We start from the raw sequence: 20,374 nt of genomic DNA on the forward strand, positions 1-20,374 counted from the left end.
CATCTACTATAAATTCATGAGTTTCCACCTTATTTATTGCTATACTCTCGATGCCATGTCCTAGGTGCCAGAGAAATAAAAATCAATAAAAATACCCACACTCAAAGGTGCTTTACTAAAGTGGAAAAAACAAATAAACAAGCCATTACAAAATATGATAAATGCTATCTGTGAATGATGTAAGCCCACCTAGACTTTCTAAAGAACCTTGGGGAGATACCACAGAAACATACAATCATTGAAAAAGTAATGAAAATTTTCCAAATTAACAGAGAATGTAAAGTGTTACAGAGTCAACGGGAATTAGATGTAGAGTGGAAGCATGCATAGCATCATACACCTGTGAACTGCAAGGAGTTAGAATCAAAAGCTTGCCGAAACCGGTTTGGCTCAGTGGATAGAGTATTGGCCTGTGGACTGAAAGGTCCCAGGTTCAATTCCTTCAAGGGCATGTACCTTGGTTGTGAGCACATCCCCAGTAGGGTGTGTGCAAGAGGCAGCTGGTCGATGATTCTCTCTCATTGATGTTTCTAACTTTCTATCCCTCTCTCTTCCTCTCTGTAAAAAAATCAATAAAATATATTAAAGGAGAAAAAAATGCTTGATAACAGGAAGGGTGGCTAGAAAAATTTGCCAAAGAGGTTAGACCTCAATCTATGACCAAATAAATGTTAAAAATGCTTTATATTGGCTAAAAACTTAATTTCTCTGTCCAGTCCAGCCTAGATTCTAAGACAAGAAATGAGAGTGTAATAGGGTGGCTACAGAGAAAGGAGTAATGAATTAAATCAAGATTTAATCTTGTCATCACTGAAAAATCACAATAGCAGCATTGATTTATGGCATATCATTACTTTTTAATAATCCTATTTAGTAAAAGCCTAATATGCAAATTGTCCCCTCAACCAGGAATTTAACCAGGAGTTCAACCAGGGCAGGCTGGCCAACCACCCATAGCCTCTCTCCCCAGATGGCCCTGGTCAGAAGCCACAGCAGGCAGCCAGGGGAAGGGAGGCCCTGGCCAGCAGCCAGCAGCTGCTAGGGACCCTACCCATGCACAAATTTGGTGCACTGGGCCTCTAGTAACAACAATAATACTAATAATAATGAGAGATAGTAAAATATTTTAAAGAAAGCATTTGAGTTCCATTGAAAGCAGTAATTCTTGGATTGAATATGGGTCAGTAATGCCTGGGCGTGGACTTCAGATAGACAGCTGACCTGAGTCACTTATGCTGAAGCTGAGGAAAAATATAGCCCTAACTGGTTTGGCTCAGTGTATAGAGCTTTGGCGTGCAGACTCAAGGGTCCCAGGTTCGATTCCGATCAAGGGCATGTATCTTGGTTGCAGGCACATCCCCAGTGTGAGATGTGCAGGAGGCAGCTGGTCGATGTTTCTCTCTCATCAGTGTTTCTAACTCTCTATCCCTCTCTGAAAAAAACAATCAATATAATATATTTAATAAAGGAAAAAGATATATAAGAAGCAAACATGTACGTGGGCATTTAAAAAAATTCTCTTAGTTTATAATTCAAGTGGCTTGCAGCCAAACAAATCACAAAATAAAATAGCTGTGCTCTAATCCTCATGTGCACCTTGAATTTCAAAGTTAGCGTGTGCTTTGATGTGCAGACTTCATATCTCAGGCCCGGAAAGACTGAGTGGACCCCCATCTCTGCTCAGTGGACAGACGCCCAATGAGGATGTGAAATGGGACTGCAGCAATAGAAGAATTACTGCTCTGGGGCGGCTTTCTGCTGACAGCTTTCATTTTGTTTCTCTCAGATCCAGAGCCAATAGCTGGGCTTGGTTAGTAATAAGACTGGATTGAAAGAAACACCTTCAGATGGCTCAATACTTCTTTGGGATTAATCAACAAGAAATAGTATTCAGGGGGGAGGTTGTTTTTGTTTGTTTACATGACATAGAAGTAACTGCTGCCTTTAGTAGGAAGATCAGGGATGGAGGCAAAGATAAAATAGAAACATTTTAACAGAGAATATAGCTCATCGTCTACATTGAAATGAGCACAATACATGCTGTAGTCTAAGGACCTCTTCACGTGTTTATAGATGTTGGCTTGTTTTTTAAGAAAATTCCAGGGAAAATCATACCTTTAACATGTGATTTCAGTCCTTTCTGACTCTCTTCAAGCAAAAGCAAAGCAAAAGCAGGTTAAGATCCTGAGGAACCAAAGGAAAGTTATTTAGCTACACTCTGAGACAAAGTGGGAACTCTATAAATTATTTATCAAATGAACTAAGTCTTATTTGGTTTCCTATGTTAATTAACCTGAAATTTTTAAAATGTAAAATTTAAATTAAGGCTGTTGCTTTCCTTTAGTTTGTAGGTTATGTCTAAAATTCCTCTCTATTTTTAAAACTTTGAACCAGTGGTTTTCTTCTCTATAATGCAATAGTTGACTACAAACCAAGTTATTTTTTAAATTTTCTTGAATAAATTTTATTCAATTAAAAATCATCCAATAGTTCCTTAGATGCATGGAAGAACTGTATCATTTTATAAGACTTTTGCTGAAGGGTGGGATGCAGAGGAAATATAGACATATACCAACCACAGTGTTTTAAAAAATAAGCATTTAAAAAGTTTTGTGATGGATTAAAAACTTGAACAAAATAAGAATAAACATACTTAAAACTTTTATAGAAAGAGTAGTTTGATAGACACCTTCAACTCTAATTATCATAACATAGAATGATTTTCAATCTTATACTCAACTTAGAAAGAGAAGTGCTAAGTTTACACAAAGAAATAAATGATCATGTAAGCATTTAACCTTGGTCAGAGTCAAATGTATTTTCTATTACTGCTCTGTTACTAGTATCAAATTTTATTGACTTCAAGTAAAGAAAAATGAACTAGGAATCCGGAAGTATAGATTCTGCCACACACTTGTTAAATTTTCTTTGACAAGTAAATTGAAGGTTATGAGTTATTATTTTTATGTTTTGTTTGTTCTTCTTAGATTCAGGCAAATGAAAAAAGTTATTTGAAAGGCAGGAAACACTATAAGATGAACTTTATTAATTACTGCTAAGGAGAACACTCACCTCATGTGGACTGAGGAATTTTGTGCTCACAGGTGATAAAAATGTATTTAAAGTTTTGGTAGGCATACTCCTTGGTACTCCCAAGTATGGATAATGGCCTTTCTCCCTTTTGCCCCATTTCCCTTTTCTTCATTTACTCTTTTTCTGCAGAACCTCTCCCTGTAACTAGTGTTTCAATATATGACTATAAACCTTCACCTGAAACAGGAGTCCTGTTTGAAATTCATTATCCAGAAAAATATAATGTCTTCACAAGAGTAAATATAAGCTATTGGGAAGGTAAAGACTTCCGGACAATGTTATATAAAGGTAAGAGGCAAAAGGAAGAATGAATAAATGATGATTGATTATTACTTTTTACATGATTTTTGCCAAATGGTCTTCATTCTTGCTCTAAATATTGAAATATATTTTATAGTTCACTATTTGATCATAACTAAATCATTAAAGTAGTTATTGATTCATGACAGTCTTGGGATGAGGAGATTTAGAATATCTGGTCCATTAAAGTCATGTTTCATGCATAAGCATAAGAAATACTCAAATTATTGTCACTTATATGTTATTCTTGCCAAGATAACATTTTATTCTTGCCAAAGTTAACATGAATTTATTTCCTGTGGGGAAAGGAGAGAAAACAGAGAGCCCAGAGGAATTAATAATTTCAAAGGAACCAAGCCAAATTCTCCGTAGACTTTGGTGGCTAGGAGGTGGGGGAAAGGATGGAGAGGAAGAGAGAGAGAGAGAGAGAGAGAGAGAGAGAGAGAGAGAGAGAGAGAGAGAGAGAGAGAGAGAGAGAGAGAGAGCGCCCTATTCAGCTTCACTGGAGGTGAATCAAAGTGGATGAACTTAAATATTCAGTTTAGCTCAGTGGACAGTCAGCTTGCACAGTGGACAGTCAGCTTGCACACCAAAGGGTCCTAGGTTCATGTACCTTGGTTGCAGGTTCCTCCCCAGCCAGAGCCCTGGTCTGGGCTTGTGCAGGAGGCAACCAATTGATGTGTTTCTTTCACATCGATATTTCTCTCTTTCTCCCACTCTCTCTTAAAAAAAAAAATCAATGGAAAAATATCCTCGGGTGAGTCTTGTGTCCTGAATATATATATAAAGAGGTAAAAAGCCATCACAAGATGGCTGCATCAATAGCAGAAGTGGGATTCCTGGAACTAGCGATCAGCAGAGACCTGAGACTGTTCTCCCCCTCACCCCCTCCCCATCAGCAGGGCTTGATGGGGAACCTCAGGCTCCCAGCCTGGCTGGGCTTGACAGGGGACCTCAGGCCGTACCCTCCACCTCTGCCCTGGACTGGGGGACCTGAGGCTGTGCCCCCCCCCACCTGGCAGGGCTTGATGGGGGCCCTGAGGCTGTGACCCCCACCTGGCAAGGTTTGACTAAGGTGAGGCCAGCAGGGTCTGGATCTCACCCAATGGCGGTGGGGCCAGCCAGGTATGGGTCTCACACAATTTCAAGGTACATGCCCGTGGATGGGATCTTGACTCTGGGTCCTGAGGCATGTCCCAGACTCTGACAGGAGGAAGATATTCATATACATTTTACTAACTTTCTTTCATCTCTGATACTTCTATTTATAGAGAAAGGGCAAATAGCAATATTAAAATATTTCCTCTAATTTTCTTTTAATGTGCACGAATTTTATTCACTGGGCTCTTATTATATATATATACAGGATGCAAGACTGTAACAACTACAATTCTCTGCCAGGGCTTAAACGATGATGTCAAAGTTGACTGGCTGTAACTGGAAACATGTATTGGTGAGGTGGGAATGCATATTGCAGCACATAGATCATGGTGTCCAGAAAGATATCATTTTAACTTGCTGCTTCTACAAATTCCTTTCTTCCATACAATTCTTATTTTTTTTAAATGAGGCACTGTTTAGAAGACACACAGTGCATTTTTCAGTTTTTTAAAACTTTAAAATATTTAAATAAGCATAAACATAGATTCCACAAGTTATTGCATTCTTTGTTTTCAATGAAAACAGATGATATGCAAATTAATAAGTGGGGCCTTATTTGTTTATTATTACATCGCGAGTACAAGCTCATGAGTGGTTGAAAAGCAGTCACTGTAACTTTTGCTGAGTTAAAAGCTATGAGTTTTAAAATAAGTGAATATGGTCTCTTTTTTCAATTAACATTAAAATTATTTTTGGCTTTTAATTTCATTAGTGGTGTTTTTAATTTCTTTCTCTCATTTCTTTCTAACTTAGACTGGATTTCTAAATTTGTTATTTTCTTTAATTTTATCTCCTAAATTAAATCCAAATTCTTAATTTTTTTCCTTTTTTGAGCAGGATCTGTCTGTAACTGTCAGATAAAACCATTCTACTTTTAAAATTCACTAGTTTTTACAAGTGAGCCTAGAGAAAACATCTCTTGCAAAATTACTTTTTTCTAAGTCATAAAGTGGCAAAATACCTTTAGTTTTCATCTCAAAGTAAATAGTTAATATACACCTAATCTCCACAACTTCTATACATGTTCTCTACTTGATACACCAAGTGTTCCTGGGATCAAAATTCAGCTTTAGTTATATCTAATTCTTGCACAAAAATCTTTTCAGGACTGACTCTAAAAATTCAGATTTTTATCTCTAACCTTATGCTAAATTGTTATTACTTTCCATGCTAGAAGTTGAAAGAAATATCATTTATTGATATTTTATTATTTTGATTAGAACTTCCTAAAAGTGTGTCATTTAGAAGCCCAATATTTTAGTATAATTGATTTCTTTCTTTTTCCAGATTTTTTTAAGGGAAAAACAGTATTTAATCATTGGCTACCAGGAATATGTTATAGTAATATCACCTTTCAGCTGGTATCTGAAGCAACTTTTAACAAAAGTACTCTCGTGGAGTACAGTGGTGTTAGTCATGAACCCAAACAGCATAGAACTGGTAAGTTCTGAAAATTTATATTTACTGAAAAAAATGCAATTATATTGATATTATATTTTGTATGTGTACTTTTTATCATTCTAAGAAAAATTCTATACCAGAGCTAAGAAAGAAAATAAATATATATATTTTTAATAATCTAAAACAGCACTAGCTGATTTGGCTCAGTAGATAGAACATTAGCCTCCAGAAAAAAAGGGTCCCAGGTTCAATTCCGGTCAAGGGAACATACAGGGTTGTGGCTTCAGTTCCTAGTAGGGGGTGTGCTGGAGGCAGCCAATCAATAATTCTCTCTCATCATTAATATTTCTATCTCTCCCTTCCTCTTTCTGAAATCAATAAAAATGTATTTTAAAAATAAATAACTTTTTTAAGTATTTAAATAATCTAAAACAAATTTTCTATCAGTGTAAAAGGAAACTAGCAAAACATTCAATAAGGAAACTCTAAACTATGTCAATGTAATCATAGGTGTATAATCTTTAAATTAAAAAATACATGATACAAAAAAGTTAGAATTAAATAACTTACTGGATCAAGTAGACATCACTTATTCTATATGCACATATAGCAGAAAAACAGATGGAAGATTTTTGAGTACAGATATTTAGATCATTGAAGGAGAATATTGGAATTCAGATGTATCTAAAACTTACAGTGTTTAATTTTAGTACTGTAACTAATATTCAACACTAATATGGGATGGATGCATTGATGATGGATGGATGGGTAAATGGATGGATGGAGAAATGGATGGATGGATGGGTGAAAGAATAGATGGTTAAAACAAATATGCACCTACTAAATATCCATTACCAATATTAACGTAAGTGTCTAAATATAATTAGACAATGTAATTGTCTGTGCCTAAGTACTCAGTAGGAATGCTGGAGAGTCCATTCATATGAACACTGAGAATGGCTTATATGAGATCATCCCTGAGACCCTTCCTATCCAAAATTGTAAGTTGTCATGATTCTCATTAATTAGGCCAAGACAAGGAAACTATGTAATTTAACTCATGTCAATATCTAAGATATTTTATTTGTAAATATTTTTAATTATTCAATTCAAGTAAAGAAACATTAATTGAGATCCTTTATCTGAGAGTTGTTCTAAGTGCTGAGAGGAAGACAGAGACTGGTGAGAAAGGTTCCCTGTCCTCAAAAATGGTAGATGTTCTGTAGGTGTTCTATAAGACAGTATGCAATGGATGTTATAAAAAAAAGATATAAAGTTATATAACAAACCAAAGGAGGGCAATATTAACTTTCATTAGACTTTCATGGAAGAGGTGATATTTCAGCTGCTATTTGAAAAATAGGTAGAAACTATTGCAGGCAAAGACCATGCAATGTGTCTCTATGATTTTCTATTTCTAGAAAAGTATGCTTCCATAATTCATAAACACATTTTATGCTCCTATTTTTTTCATTTTAGAGAAGTGAGGTATAAAGTCATAAATTATCACTTGGACAAGCATGATATATCACAAGTTAAAGTAACCAGTGGTAGGCTAGCTTGTGACTAGTGGTATACAAATGTCAGCCTATCACTCACAAAATCTTAGAGGTATGTGTACTGGTAACCACAATTGTTCTTGATATAAATGAGAACATAGAAATATAGTAGTTAAACTGAACTCTATTTTGTAAATCTTTCTACTTGATAGATTATGCATTCACTATAATAGAGTTTAAAAATTTCTTGAAAAAATTTTTTTTAAATGTATCTTTCTCTTACAGCCCCTTATCCACCTCGAAACATCTCAGTTCGTATCATAAACTTAAACAAAAACAATTGGGAGGAAGAGAGTGGCAGTTTCCCAGAGGACTCCTTCCTGAGGCCACAAGACACAACGGGAAGAGACAAACTCCTCGGTTTTACAGATGAAACTCCTGACACCCCCTCTGGCAACTTTTCTTCTGGTTGGCCTGATGTTAACAGCAGTGACTATGAAACTACCCCCCAGCCATACTGGTGGGACAGTGTGTCTGCCACTCCGGAAGGCGAGGACGGCTTTGCCAGGGTGCTTCCCTTGGGATACGAAAATGTCACACTCAGCGAGACCGAGAAGCCAACGTCAGGCTCCTCCTCATCGTTCCCGATGCAGATGATACTGAGCTGGTTGCCACCAAAGCCACCCACTGCCTTTGACGGGTTCCATATCCACATAGAAAGAGAAGGTAAAGCACTGGGCAATCAGAAGGAATAAGAAGGGATACAATCAAAGTGAAGGAAATGGAAACATTCTCAAATTTAAGTCCAGGAAGAAAATCCGATGGGAGACAGTTAATAGCGAAAGAGAAATGATAAAGAAAGGCAGGAATGTAATTAAGCATCCAGTGTGAGCTGAGACTAGGAAACAAAATGAGCACATCGGATGAGGATCCACAGGTTTGGTTAGTTCCTAAGTTTCAAGTTCTGGCCACTCTATACCTGCTTGTCATTTCCCAGGCCCAGGTTGCTGAAGGAAATCTTATATTGGAAAGACTTTGAACTAAAGGTCTAACCATCATCACGAGTTATAAAATAGTCTGGAGAAATTTTCTGTTTTCATTAATTTTTTGAAGCATGCAGCAAAAGAATCTTTCTGGCAAAATAGCTACTTTCCTAAGAGTTTCAAGCCTGTATTGGCTCCTCTGGCTATTCTTATTTCCCTTGTGTGTGCTTCTCTGGTGGCAATACCACTCATATTTTTCCAAAGAGAAGTTGGTAGTAAAACAAGAAATGCATAGCAATTGGTATTTTCACTATAGCTAACATACTACTGATTGTATTTCCTTATCCAGCATCTGAGAGTCATTCTTTATATTTTAGCCCATTTATAAAAAGCAATGCCATGGCATTCAGTAAATTTGAGTCACAATATTTAAACTGTTGTTTGGTAGCTTATTCTACTTATTCATTGTTTGTCTCATTTGTACAATAACATACTTCATTGTATGCTTTCCAGTTTCATAGTATGGGCTGTAAAGGTTGCCACATTGTCAAAAGTTGAAGTTACAATGACAATTGTAGTTTCAGATTAGGGCATTAAGACTATGTCATTTTATATAAGACATCCCCCCCATTTCATTCAGTAGAATGAGATTCAAATTCTGTGGATTCCTCTAGACTAGATGATAGAGCAGTAAACCATACCCAGTTACCGTATAAAACTAAAATCCAAAGTCATTTCCAATTATCTGAGTCAAAAGTTGTAACAGTTGCCTGGAATCACTTGTTTTTTGTTATTGTTTTTTGAGTTTCCTTATTCTGGCTTTTATTTGTCTGTTCCTCAGTATATCCTATGGAAAATAGGGTCTTATTACTCAGAATTCTTTTTTAATACCTATTTCTGTAAATGTGCTATTATCTGACCACACTGTGTTCCATGGAAGGCTATTAAAATCACCAACTGATGGTAACTTCAAAGAAAGTAATAAGCAGCAGGAGACGGACTTTAAAGCAATATAAAAATTATTTTTTATTTTTAAAAGTTCTAGAAACAAACAGATAAAAGAAAAATATTACAAGTCTCAGAAAATATATCCACAGGAGTCATTTCTAACTAGAAATAATTTTTATTATATATATTATAAGGCATTTCTGGATATTTAATGCTACCACAAGGAACTTACAGTATATGTGTTGCTGTTTACTTTTTAGCCCTTATATATGGATGACAACGCTAATTATTGCTATCTTCTAACATTCTATTTCTATTTTGCGAATGTAGTTTTGTTGGGAACCCATACTTAAAAATACATTGTATATACTGACCCTCGTTTTATTGAGTTGGACACCATATTGTCATTTGGTTATTTAAAACTATTGTGAAAATCAATTTGAACCCTTTGTCATCTTTTAATTATTGTACCTTTAACTTAGAAGTATAATTGAATTTGACAAAAGAAAGAAGACAATATAAAAAATGCATTTTTAATGAATTAACTTGTCTGTAGTCAAGGCCTTTGCAGTTATCCATTTATATATTTTCTCTTTTTATGTACGATTTAGAAAACTTTACTGAACATTTGACAGTGGCTGAAGAAGCACAGGAATTTGTTACAGAACTGAAGGAGCCTGGGAAGTATAAGTTATCTGTGACAACCTTTAGTTCCTCAGGATCTTGTGAAACTCGAAAAAGTCAGTCAGCAAAATCACTCAGTTTTTATATCAGTAAGTACCAAAGAAAGGGTTTTGCGCTTAGAACAATGGAACTGTTGAGATTAATAATGCTCAGGCATCAATTATTCATCACACCTTGGATACCCTGAGAATTCTTCAAGGTCAAGAGAGTCCCAAATCCAGGAAGTGGTGAGAACAGAGGAAATATATGTATGTTTAATAGTCGCAAACCTACAGATTTAATTTAGGACTTTTTTTATTATTGTGATAATTGCACATTTATTTTTAAATACATTTTTATTAATTTCAGAGAGAGGCAGGGAGAGGGAGAAAGAGATGGAAAGATAAATGATGAGAGAGAATCATTGATTGGCTGCCTCCTGAATACCCTGTACTGGGGATTGAGCTGGCAACTGGGGCATTTGCCCTTGACTAGAATAGAACCTGGGACCCTTCAGTCTATAGGCTGATGCTCTGTCTACTGAATCAGACCAGCCAGGCCTAATTGCACATTTATTAAGCTGATCTTTCACACTAGGCACAACAAACCCTCAAAGGACATGAACACACAGTTTGGGAAATAGGACTTTTGTTTAAGGTTGTAATGACAATTGATATTGTTGGACTGTGTGAAAAGTATCATTAGAATGTTGAGTTTATAGAGAGCAAAAAAAAAGATCAAGGTGGAAGTTTAGGGAGACCTATGTGGTCACCATAAACTTGGCACAAGAAGACAAAGCTAGAGCATCCTAAAAGGCCCAGTGTCAAGTCTCAGGATGGCTTCTACTGATTCTGTAAAAAGTAATAGCAAAGCACTGGCCCATTTTTTTTTTTTTCTCAGTAGTTAGAGTATTGGCCCATGAATCAAAGGGTCTAGGGTTCAACATCTGGTCAAAGGCACATACCTTGGCTGCAGGTTCAATTCCCGGCTCTGGGAGGTAACCAATCAATGTGTCTCTCTCATCCCTCTCTCTGTCTCTCTTCTGTTTCTCTTTTGTTTCTCTTTCTCTCGCTATCCTTTCTTTCATTATTCCTTCCACTCTCTCTAAAAATCAATGGGGAACAATATCCTCAGGAAAGGATTAGAGAAAAAAGTAATAGCAGAGCAATAAGTAGCCTCTAGAAACTGCACAAAGCCCTAGATGGGTTGGCTCAGTGGATAATGTCAGAAATTGAAGGGTCCCAGGTTCTATTCTGATCAAGAGCACATGCCCGTTTTGCAGGCTTGGTACCCAGTAGGGGGTGTGCAGGAGGCAGCTGATCAAAGATTCTCTCTCATTATTGAAGTTTCTATCTCTCTCTCCCTCTCCCTTCCTCTCTGAAATCAATAAAAAATCTATTTTTAAAAGTAAATAAAAAATAAAAGTTGCACAAATGGTGCATGTTTGTAACATTTTAATGTAATCTGACTCTGGTTACCAGAAATTTAGAGGCTAAAAATCAATTTGTAGCTCATTGGGATGTTAATGTGCCTCTTATCAGCAGAGAAGGGAATGGGCAAACATTGCTCTCCAAAAAGAATGACCACCATATAACTTTATCACCATCTGCAAAGGCAAAATACCACCTTCACCAAATAATCCTCAAGGGTGCGGAGGGGTGGGGAGGGCAGGGGAGACAGGAGGAAGGCAGAGGGAAGAAATCAGTTTATTTAGTAGCTTATACATATTGACAATGTCCCATTTAAACTTTTACTTAAGAAACCAAAAATGTCGCCCCTGGTGGAGGCCTGAAAGATCCATAAGGCACGCAGAAAGAATAGTCACAGCTGCCTTCCACGGCTTCTCACAATGAGAGATCTTTGCCGTGAGATCCCTTGAGAATGCAAACAAGGTTTACTATTCAGTTCTTCCCATGAGGCTAACAATGTTCCACTAACCCAAACATTTCCTCATCTGCTCATAGAGTCCCCTGCACGTGTGAACAGCTTCCAGAAAACTCCCTCAACTATTCTGGCCATGCTGGCTCTTCCCTTCCCTGAGTTTCTACTGTTTCATAGCACACAACACGAGTGTGGTATTTTTCTACAATAGATGTATTTTATTTGTGTATACATCTTGCTTCTGGTACCAAACTATCAAATCCTAGCCTGGGATTATACTATTTGCCTATTTATTAATTCTATTATACAGTCAATAAATATTTATAGTGCCACTGCATGGGGTTTAGAACCAGACTTCCTGTGTGTGAATGCCAGCTCATTTACCCTCCATCTGCCTTAGTTACTTCGTCTAAAACTGAGATTAATACTCGTACTTGTCTCACAGGTTTGCTATGGAAATTAAGGGAATAAATTTATAAACACATATTGACTCAAAATAGAGTCTCTTAGGCTATATCTCTTTGCCACGATCATTATTTCCCCTGCCCCAGTTATGGTGAATCTGCGACTAGCGTCCCACTTGCTCCCTTTCCTGTCTGGGGTCCCAACCTAGGAAGACAGCTTCAATTAAGAAATGGGGAAATATTTCCTAAGCAAATAAAAGAAAGTTTGCATATTGGAATTGCAACAGGGAATTTCTGTAGGTAATAATCACCTAAATAATTCTGGAGTCCTTCCTATGAGTCAGGCACAGTACTAATCACCCCTTTAGAAACTCGAGAGAACAAAACTAAGGGGGAAATTCTATGGAGATATTCTATCATGAGGAATCCACCATGTCCACAAATTATCCACAGGTTTTAGCCAGCTTCTATAATTGAGCCAGCCTGCTGCCCATTTCTTCTCTAATACAATCACACCTCTCTTCTATCCTACTGTTACCAAATTTGGATTTTTATTTTTTTACAAACCTATAGTAGAAGCAAGTCTGAATCTCAAAGTAATTACTTCTAGAGACCAAAGATCCTAGCAACAAAGGAATTATCAACACTGATGACATGTCACACTGCCACATCCATTCTTTGTTAAAAGAGAAATTCGCTCCAGTGAAGAACTTTCCAGAATTAACTCAGATGCACATAATGGAAATGAAGCTTCTATCTCTCACTAGGGCTGTTTTTGCTGCTGCGGCTGCTGTTTAGGTCAATGATGAGGGATACAATGCTGGGCAGTGGCTGAGCAGACGATGTCAAGACCAGTCAGGCTGCCAATCTTTTTTTTTTTAATATGTGTTTTAAAAATATTTTTTATTGATTTCATAGAGGGAGATAGAGGGAGAGAGAGAGAAAAACCATCAATGATGAAAGAGAAACATTGATTGGCTGCTTCCTGCATGCCCCACTCTGGGATCAAGCCCACAACCTTGAGCGGGAATCCAACTATGACCTCCTGATTCATAGGTCAATGCTCAGCCAGGCGGCCAATCTTACTTGGAATAGCTCTTTTAGGGCAAAGGGGAAACAACATGATTTTTAAAACTTGCTTGTTGTCTCAACCATCTCAGGGTGACACGTGCCTTGTGCTCTCCTTTGAAACCGCCAGGTCCTTCAGGAGAGTGGATTGAGGAACTCACCGAGAAGCCCCAACATGTGAGTGTCCATGTTCTAAGCTCAACCACCGCCTTGATGTCCTGGACGTCCTCTCAAGAGAACTACAACGGCACCATTGTGTCTGTGGTGTCCCTCACCTGCCAGAAACAAAAGGAGAGCCAGAGGCTGGAAAAGCAGTACTGCTCGCAGGTAAAGGAAGAGACTGCCTGTGGTTCATTCACCTGCTGCAGCACAGCCTGGCAGGCGATGCGGGAGGCCACAGAGCAGTTGGGCCCAGGTCTCTGGGGCTCCGTGAGCCCGGACAGGAGCAGGGAAGAGTGTGCATGGCTTTTGGGTCACAGTCATCTTCTTTTTCCCTCTTAGGGTGGTCGTCTCCTTTCTCTTTCATTCCTCACGCAGGAGAATTTACTGAGCACCTGCGATGTTCCAGGGACTAGGATAGATATTGGGGATCTAGATATTTTTATTTGCCCTGATCTTGCAGAGCTTATAATCTAGAAGAACAATGGATAACTGAGCATATAATTACTGCAGATTTTAAAACAAGGCCTAAGCTGAAAATCACCAGGAAGCTATTTGCAGAAATGGGGCTGAGTAAATAGGGATTTAGGAGAGAGGAATTGGAAACTGGTGGATAACCAGAGAGAAAGTTTGGGGCACTTTTTGTTTCTTTTACTTTCTCTCTCTCTCTCTTTTTCCTTATTATTTTAACTATAAAAGTAATGCATGTTCACTGAAAAACAATTCAAAAATTCAAGGGCTATAAAATAAAAAAAAATCCTCCATAATCACCACTGAGAAGAGTTTTGTAGGGTGTTAGGTATTAGCTGAGCACAAGGGAGGGCAGGTGGAGACCGTGAGCAGATGACCAGTCCTGGGAGCAGCTACCAGCTGTATACACACATCTGTCAGCAGTCCTGAGGAAGCCAAGCAGAGTGGCCCAGAGCAGGCCTTGTTCTCCGATGTCCTGAATACCAACGAGGAGCTGGAGCCCCATAGCATTTTCCTAACACCTGGTCTTAGTACTACATTTTATTACTTATTCCATTTTATTATTTCATTAGATCAAATTTACCATTTCTTGGTATCTTACAAACACAATACTTACCTCCCTAAAGGCAAAAAAAAAAAAAAAAGTATAAATTCAAGTGGAGTACACTGGAAATATAATACTCAGAGAAGATGCCTGCTACATGAAAGCTATTTTGGGATGCTTCCATTTATGCTACAAAAGTCAAGCATTAGTGAAATTCAAAGGGAGAATTTTTTAATTGATAAGGTGAATTCGGGATCTTATGTATTGTAGTCTTTGGAGCACTAGAAAGCCTTAGCGTGCTGAGATAAGCACACACTGAAAGCTGAGGCTACCTCTTGACTTGAATTAAATTAAGGAGTAAATATGCTGAACCAATTAACTGTTCATCATCGCTCACTGCGCAGCTTATAAGCTTCCTTCCCTGGGCACACCAAAGTTGATTGGCTCTGGGCATTGATAGAAAAATGTTTTTCTCTTACAGAACGTGACCTAGAACTTGACTGCTCCAAGGTACATTCTTCCTTGCCCCAACTAATGTGCAAATTATCTATTTTTTACATTAAATCAGAAGGCTAAAGGTATAGATAGATAGTATACATTATAAATGATCCAGAAAGGGCTGGTCTAAGTGCACTTTGATAGCTCCTTTGTGAAGTGCAAATATGAAACTATTAAAGATTATAGGCAAGGAGACCAATATTTAAAATAGAGAGTGGGAACTAAACCATTGAGCTAGGTATTATTTCAATTACTACAAAAATGTTTTGAGGATTTTGTCATTGTTACACCCCATCATTCATTATCCCACTATACACACACACACACACACACACACACACACAAACACACTCACACTCACACACACACATGCATTTTTCAGATCAGAAAACGTCAGTTCAAAAAGTCTCAAAAGCCAACCTACAGTCACGTGACCACTGACCAAAGGAATCCAGAAGGTGTTCTCACCAGAATCTATCTGACACACACTGGTGCCAGGCCAGCCAAAGCTGGTGTGATGTGATTGGTTGAGGGCCCTGCCATCATCCCAGGATTGCCAGGCAGAGGAAGGCCCAGGCCACCCTTTGTGGGGCAATTGAGGGGGGGAACTCCATGATCGTTCACCCAAAGAGGGAGGCCCAGGCTCTGTGCAGCGATTGATCGTGGAGCCCCTACTGGGTGGGTGGGGCCTCTCTCCGTTGGGCGATCAATCACAGAGCCTAGAGCCCCACAATCGATCCCCCTGCAGAGAGAGGCCCAGGACAGCCAAGCTATTTTACCCCACACCTGTCCCCCAGAGGAAGGCAACCAGTGGCAGGGGAGGAGGGGCAGCACCACACCAATGGCAAGCAGTGGCAGCGGCCGGGGCAGGACTAGCTTTGGCAGCCAGGGGAAAGAAAGCCTGGGTAGGCCCTGATCACCAGCCAGGCCTAGGGATCCTATCCGAGGGGTCCCAATAGTGAGAGGGCACAGGCCGGACTGAGGGATAACCCCTCACCCCCCTCTGTGCATGAATTTCATGCATCAGGCCTCTAGTAAACTGATGAACAAAAATGGATACAGAGACATAGAAGCATTGAACAGACAACAAAACTCAAAGGGAAGGCAGCACAGTGTGTGTGTTGAGCGGAGGTGGTGGTGGTGGGGAGATCAACCAAAGGACTTGTTGCATATACTAGTATAAAGCATAACCAATGGACACAGACAGTAAGGGGGTGAGGGCATGTGCTGGTGAGAGGGGTGAGCAGGCGGGGAGAGGTCAGTGGGGGGAAAGGAAACATATGTAACACTTTCAACAATAAAGAATTTAAATAAAATAAAAAAAGAACTTCTGTTATATCGCTATGCTCAGCCATGACTCGCCTATAGTGTGGATTAGAGGTCACACACTAGGCTTCTAGTCCCAGCAGTGAATCTAAATATGTGACCTTGGGCATTCTCTCACTTTCCTTTTCTAATATATTAAAAAGACTTGGACTAGCTAATTTCTGAAGTCATTTCCATCTCTATAATTAGATATTATATGCTTCTCAGTGACAAGGGACTAAAGGCATTCCTGTACTGATCTTCGTATGCCATCGGGTGACACTACAATTTAGAATGTCAGACTCTCCTCACGGTATTGCTGATTTGATTATGGTTAGAGGTTTATGTGTCTCTCGTGTACACAGTTACAATTAACACTGATGGGCATAAAGCATTTCACGGGGCTTTCTAAATCCAGCCATAGACTCTGAATGTTCTGGGCCTCCTTCAGTGTTCACATAAACTATAAATCATCCTAATTTTGAAATCTGACCTTCCCGGGCATGAGTAAAAGATTCTGGATTCCAAAGGCTTCTGTGGTTCCACAGAGAGTCTCTGAATACAATTTTAGCCTCTGTGTCCCATTATAAAAGGTCAGCTCTAATGAAATCTTATTGGCTGTCTGGTTCAAAGGTGAACTCAAGCAAATCTGTTATTGAAAATCTGGTTCCTGGTGCCCAATACCAGGTTGTGATGTACCTAAGAAAAGGCCCTTTGATTGGACCACCTTCAGATCCTGTGACATTTGCCATTGGTAAGTCACCAGGTACAAGAATAATGACATTATCTAAGTGTTATTTGCTGGGTTGCAATGTCCAAGCTCAACTCATTATCCTCATATATGGGAGGTCATTCTTGTTCACCCAATATCCTACCTTCAGAGTAATAAACTATTGCTGGAGGGCATCTTTAGCATTTACTATTTCGAGTGGGGGTTGGGAATCAGAGGCAAATATGTTTTCAATTATTATATCAAAAGAGCAAAAACCTTGGTTGTTAAGTAGACGTTGGAAGCCATTGCTATGATATTAAACATTCCTTCTTGGCTTTCTTTTTTCACTCCCCCTTCCTCCTTCCTCTTTAGTTCCAACCGGAATAAAGGATTTAATGCTGTACCCCTTGGGCCCCACAGCAGTGGTTTTGAGCTGGACCAGACCCTACTTAGGAGTGTTCAGGAAATACGTAGTTGAAATGTTTTATTTCAACCCCGCAACCATGACATCAGAGTGGACAACCTACTATGAAATAGCAGCGACCGCCTCCTTAACTGCATCAGTGGTAATCTTTCCTTAGCCGTCTGACACACTTCCCTGTGTAAATAGATGTGCCTATACGTACCTAATGTCTGGAAAAGGTATCTGCAAATTTGACCACTTTGTAAATATACACATTGCTACTCTCAAGGTTTTTGTGGTTGTTTTAAGGGTTGATTTTAGTTGTTTGTTTTGAGAGCGAGAGAAAGAATTGTGTGCAACTGGCTTTCGACCTTAGTTTATTTGTTAATCTATATTTTAGTAGAGCTACCAAGTGCTTATTGTTTCTTACTGCTCCTGGGGAGAAAAACACAGGAGATCACCTTTCAGCATTTAATAATTAGTTGACACTGCTTAACTGTAATGATGATGATTCTTGACATTGACAAAACGGTTAAGTACCCATAGTGTCAGGCCCTTAGAGATCCGGTAGAGATTGCTCTCTCTAAACCTTAAATCATTGCAGAAGTGCAGTTTTCTTCCAGGTTACACGTGAAGTACACAAATGCCCTCTACCCAGTTGATGACTCTGATAATTGTCACCCATCAAGGGCACATGCCTATGGTTCAACCTGGGAGCATACAGTTATGAAAGGTCATTTGGCATAGAAATAGGGAGACGTGTATCTATAGTCACTTGCAAACAAGTCCTATTTCACTTCTGTAATATAACTTAGGAAACTATAAAATGAGACCAATATTGGAAGCATCTGACTCTATACCTTTGAATCACTTTTTTAAATTACATTTTTTATAGCCTTTTATTTACACCTTACTTCATTCCTAAAAGAGGTTGTATGTGTGTGCTTTTAGTGGGGAATGTTGTGAATATGACAAAGCACAGAATATAAAATAAAAATTATTGATTAGTTCTTTTCATGGCCAAATAGAGATAATTATATTTAAAAAATATATGATTTTGCCCCTTAGTCTTTTGTCTCCTTGTTTGTTTTTTAGAGAATAGCTAATCTGTTGCCAGCGTGGTACTACAACTTCCGAGTGACCATGGTGACATGGGGAGACCCAGAATTGAGCTGCTGTGACAGTTCCACCATCAGCTTCGTTACAGGTGAGTGGTGTGCGGGGAACAGTTTCTGAGGAGAGAATACTATCTGCGGAAGGTTCTGAAGAGACACATTTCCAAAAAGTGCTGGTCACTCACTCAGGACCGATTGAGCCCGGTGCCATGGAAGATCATACGCTTGAGACTGGAAAATTATTATTAATTTAAATAATGGCCTTTAAAATTAAAATATTATTTTTATCCTGAGTTTCTTCCTTTGATTAATTTTTATTCTGAATCACTGCCCTTGAGTGGTGTGCCCCTGTTTGAAATTGACCAGAAAAGAGATGTGCTTCAGACTGCACTCAGTTGCTTTGGCCCATTTGATGGCTGTATTTGCTATAGGGCCTCCATGTCCTTATTAATTACACCATCAAAGCCCAGGCTGACTACAGTGTTGTCCACTGCAGGAGTTAAAAGCCCATGGAGACAGGTAGACCTGGGTTTGGACCATACCTCTACTGAATGCCATATATGACCTTGAGCAATTAAATTTTCTAAGTGTTGGTGGTTTTTTAATGTGAAAAATGGGGATGATACTAATATCTATTCTCTGTTATTATCTACTAAAGGTCCAGTGCACAGATTCATGCACAGGTAGTGTCCCTGCAAATGGGGGACAGGGCAGGAGGGCAAGCCAGTGTAGAGAGAGGGACTATGGGAAGTTGGCTGGCTTTGGGAGGTTGGCTGTGAGAGTGCACTGTCCACCAGGGGGCAGCTCCTGCATTCAGCATCTGCCTCCTTGTGGTCAGTGTATATTATAGCAACCAGTCAAATGATCATTCGGTTGCTTAGGCTTTTATATAGAGAGATTATTATTTCTTAATTAAATAAGCTGCTTAGCAAAAATTCATGACACAAAGTTTAAGTAACTTTAAAAAAATGTTCATGTTAGATCTCAGAGCCTTAAATTGTGTAGTTTATCATCATATGTCAGAGATGATAAAAGTGATCAGAGGTGACGATGAAAAGGGGAAATTCATAAAAGAGACTTTAACCCTGGTTGTTTGAATTACGGGTTTTCAGGAACTTTTGGGTGAACTCTAAGACTGTAATTAGAGTTGTATTAAGAAAAGAAAATATAAAAATATTTTTAGATGAAGAATAATTTTGGCAAAATGTTTTCCTCGCTGGACATCTAGCTTAGTTCCATTGAAATTTATAAATTCAAAAACAAAAGTAAGAAATTAATTCTATGTGAATTCTTACACAATTTACTTATATGGTTTATCACTTTTCCTTACTAGCTAATGTCTAGCATCCCTCATTGGCTCAAAAAAAGGGGAAAATACCAATTATTTAAGAAGCTTTGTGTTATGCTGTTGACTATATCAACAATTACATATTTATTAATTATAATTAAACTTCATTGTATCAATAACTTTATTAGTATTAAATCCCTGAGAATATTCTTCTCTTCTCAGATAGCTATGTCAGGACTGGAAAAAGCCCAGACTTCCCATATGAACACTTGATTGAACAGACTTGGCTCTGCTAATTTCTGGCTTTAGAATTATCTCAATGATCCTAGACTTCTATTTTCTCATTGGTAACACTCAGAATATTACCTCACATCTGGCTAAGAGAGCCAAGCTCAGGGCATTGTATATCATAGCAACCAGTCAATTGATCATTCGGTTCCACAGTGAGACGGAACTCACCTTGCAGTCATTGCAGTGT

General features: G+C 38.5%; 1 protein-coding gene across 2 annotated transcripts in view; it reads left to right on the forward strand.

Annotated features, from left to right (window-relative positions):
* Window positions 1-20,374, forward strand: part of PTPRO (protein tyrosine phosphatase receptor type O) — a 203,105-nt gene that overhangs the window by 114,147 nt on the left and 68,584 nt on the right. For both annotated transcript variants that reach the window (XM_036454558.2, XM_045587797.1), the window contains exons 3-10: window positions 3,223-3,381; window positions 5,842-5,994; window positions 7,740-8,180; window positions 9,997-10,158; window positions 13,532-13,728; window positions 17,012-17,132; window positions 17,463-17,656; window positions 18,589-18,700. In XM_036454558.2, coding sequence (XP_036310451.1) covers window positions 3,223-3,381; window positions 5,842-5,994; window positions 7,740-8,180; window positions 9,997-10,158; window positions 13,532-13,728; window positions 17,012-17,132; window positions 17,463-17,656; window positions 18,589-18,700 — 1,539 coding nt within the window. The remainder of the gene's footprint in view (window positions 1-3,222; window positions 3,382-5,841; window positions 5,995-7,739; window positions 8,181-9,996; window positions 10,159-13,531; window positions 13,729-17,011; window positions 17,133-17,462; window positions 17,657-18,588; window positions 18,701-20,374) is intronic.

This window comes from Pipistrellus kuhlii, unplaced genomic scaffold (genome assembly GCF_014108245.1).
Source record: "Pipistrellus kuhlii isolate mPipKuh1 unplaced genomic scaffold, mPipKuh1.p scaffold_m20_p_3, whole genome shotgun sequence".
Taxonomy (NCBI): Eukaryota; Metazoa; Chordata; class Mammalia; order Chiroptera; family Vespertilionidae; genus Pipistrellus; species Pipistrellus kuhlii.